This window comes from Tetrahymena thermophila (assembly GCF_000189635.1).
Source record: "Tetrahymena thermophila SB210 genomic scaffold scf_8254460, whole genome shotgun sequence".
In the NCBI taxonomy this organism is placed as follows: domain Eukaryota; phylum Ciliophora; class Oligohymenophorea; order Hymenostomatida; family Tetrahymenidae; genus Tetrahymena; species Tetrahymena thermophila.
In genome coordinates, this window is record NW_002476237.1 from 203,906 (window position 1) to 206,828 (window position 2,923).

General features: G+C 24.6%; 1 protein-coding gene across 1 annotated transcript; it reads right to left on the reverse strand. All coding sequences in view use genetic code 6, as the record gives it.

The window, feature by feature from the left end:
• Window positions 1-542: 542 nt before the first annotated feature.
• Window positions 543-2,642, reverse strand: TTHERM_00349030 (C3HC4 type (RING finger) zinc finger protein; the record flags this gene model as incomplete). Its single annotated transcript, XM_001023058.1, has 3 exons — window positions 543-1,490; window positions 1,870-2,003; window positions 2,138-2,642. 3 exons carry the CDS (start codon window positions 2,640-2,642, stop codon window positions 543-545), a joined length of 1,587 nt encoding a protein of 528 aa, XP_001023058.1.
• Window positions 2,643-2,923: the final 281 nt, after the last annotated feature.

Genomic DNA, 2,923 nt, shown 5'->3' on the forward strand with positions numbered 1-2,923 from the left:
TTGCTAGTATTTTTAAATTGTTTTATTTTATACTTTATTATAGACAAATTTTCTTTTTTCAAATAATTTAAATATTCAAATATGTATTCGAGTTAAGCAAATTTACTGAGTCTATTACATAATTAAATTAAAGCCTACTTATTACTTGAATCTATTAAAGTTGAAGTTTCTATAGCAACTATATAAACGAAATGTAGCTAATGAATAATATTTGAAATTTTATAAAGCAGTATCTTTCTTTGTTTTTTGAATGCTAAATTCAATTTAAATTAAAATGTATTATGAAAAATGAGTTATAAAATTAAAATGATTGATTATAAATAGAATAAATATACAGAATAAATAAATAGATAAAGAAATAAATAAATGAATTAATTAATTAATTTGATTTTAGATTAGTATATTAGTAAATTATTTTTTTTTATTAGTAATAGATATTTTTGTTGTATTTCTCTTAGAGATTTTAATTGAGAATGTAAATTTTGTTTTGGTTTATTTTGGTTAGTGAATTATTCAAGCAAATCTTCTGTGTATTTTGAAAATCAATCTGCTTAAACATCTTACTAATTAATTTCTGGTAAATTTTAATCAGTTTGATTCTAAATATTAATGATTACAGCACCTTCGATTTAATTTTAAGGCACTTAGGGAGCTTCTATTTTATTAAAGTTAGATGCTTCATCAATGTTATGGCAAGAATTAATTGCTGTTTTTGGAAGAACTTGATTATGTTATGTTGCTTATGAGTGGTTGTCTGATTAATTATCTGGTTATTTATTTTCGTGTTGTTCATTAATAGTGTGAGAAGCTTGCATTTTCAATTTATAGTCGAAGACTTCTTTTTCTCCATCTTATAAACTTCTTCTGCAAACAGGGCAGCAGAAAGATTTACCTCTATGAGCGAAGCTGTTGAAGCAGTCATTGTGGAAAATATGGAAGCAAGGAGTCAAACGTACTTCGCTTTGATCACTAAACTCATCCAAACAGACAACACATTCAGTTACTTCTCTAATATTAGGATATTTGCTCACAATTTCAGAGTATTTTTAGTTTGGGATTTTTGTATCTATTTGAATTGTCTTTTATTCTTTTTAAAATTAGGCAATCTTCTTTTATTGATAATGTCTCAGTATACTTCTTGTAACACAGAAAACCAAGATTAAGAGTACTAAACTTATTAGTGAGATGATAGTTATAATAATTACACCAAATTGAGTGCTGAAATCAATCAAAAATGTATCATATCCTGAACTGATTTGTTAGAACTTTAACTCGAAGCTAGCTGCAAAGTGGTTAGTATTTTTAAACTAAATAATATTTTGGTATTTGGAGACTTAGCTGCTCATTTGAATTTTAATGTTAGTAGGGCTGTCAATAAAAGTGCATATATGTCCTGAATTAGCTACTTTCAATTCAAATACACCTCCATAAATGGTATAATCAATACACTGACTTGATTTTACATAGATGCTGAGATAAACATCTTAATTCTATTTTAATTAAAAAAGGATTAGTTAATTTGCTATTTAAATTGAAAAAATCAATCAATCGATTGAATAGTAGTAATTAGCTTTTCGAATTTTTTTTAATTAATGTAAATTACATTCAAAAAAATTTAAATTCTTATAAAACCCTACAGATGTTCATAGTAGAGTTCCTCAAAAATGAAATTAAAACTCTTTTTAGAAATTTAGAAATAATTATAAAGAGATAAAATTAGATTTTTATAATTATTTAATCTTTTTATTAATGATTATCTAATTATCTTTATTTGGGAAAATAATTGTATTGTGTCAAATTAGATTGATTGATTTGCTTCGTTTTTTTAGCCAAATTACCTAAAAATAATATTCAAAATAAATATATTACGGATTATGAAGAGATATCATTGTTAATGTAAAACACAGAGGATTCATTTTCTTTCAATTCATAAATTTTGTACTCTTGATCAAGTAAATTAGTTAAGGGTTATCCCTCTAAACCACAGTCAATTCCTTTGAAATCTTTTTTTTAGAATATTTGTTTAGATTATTAAAAAACATATCTAAATTAATATTTAAATTTTAAATTGAATGAGCTTATCAGTTTAAAATGAAATAACTGACTGAGCTAAATATAAAATAAAAAGAATCATTACTTTGTAAGCAGGAGCATTGACCATCAAATTAGCTGCAAACACCATTGATACCACTGCAGTTAAAAGGACAAGGGTAGCTTTAAATTGAATTTAATAGAATACCTTGAAGATTAAGATTGAATTTGAAAGTAGAACTTGTTGGGAATAAAGAGTTTGAAATATAGGAAAATATCAGACTTTTGCTGTTGAATTATGAGTTAATAGGTATGTTAAAAATAGCTCTATTGCCTTTAATTAGAGATTAAGATGGTGAAGCTAGTAGCAATTACATTTAGTCTTACAAAATCTAGAGAGATGAGCCAATAGGAATATTTGAGCTCTCTAATTCTACTTCAAGGACTAAGCTTTAGTATTTAGTAAAATCAATATTAGAAAAGCTATATTAACAAGCAAAGCTCAAGCTGCAGTCTAATTAGTTCATTTGAAGGGTTTCATAATCTGCTAAACAGAATTATAATGCAATTAAGTAAATAATTACGCTAGTCAGTAGCTTAGAAATAGCCATTTTCACTTCTTTTTTTTATTTGAATATATCGTGTTTATATATATATGAATGTATGTATTGATTATTTTTAATTTTAATTTTGTTTTTGCTTTATTAAAGATTATATTTTTCCCCCACTTCTTAGCTTTTAATATTGTTTGTTCCTTTTCTTTGTTTCTTGAAAAGTGATAGATTAAAACTTGAATATTTAATTAAATCATACAGTAAAAAATATTGGCAAATTTTCTGTAAGGAATTAAAATAAAATTAATTGAATTTAATATTGTGTAATTGAGTGCAGA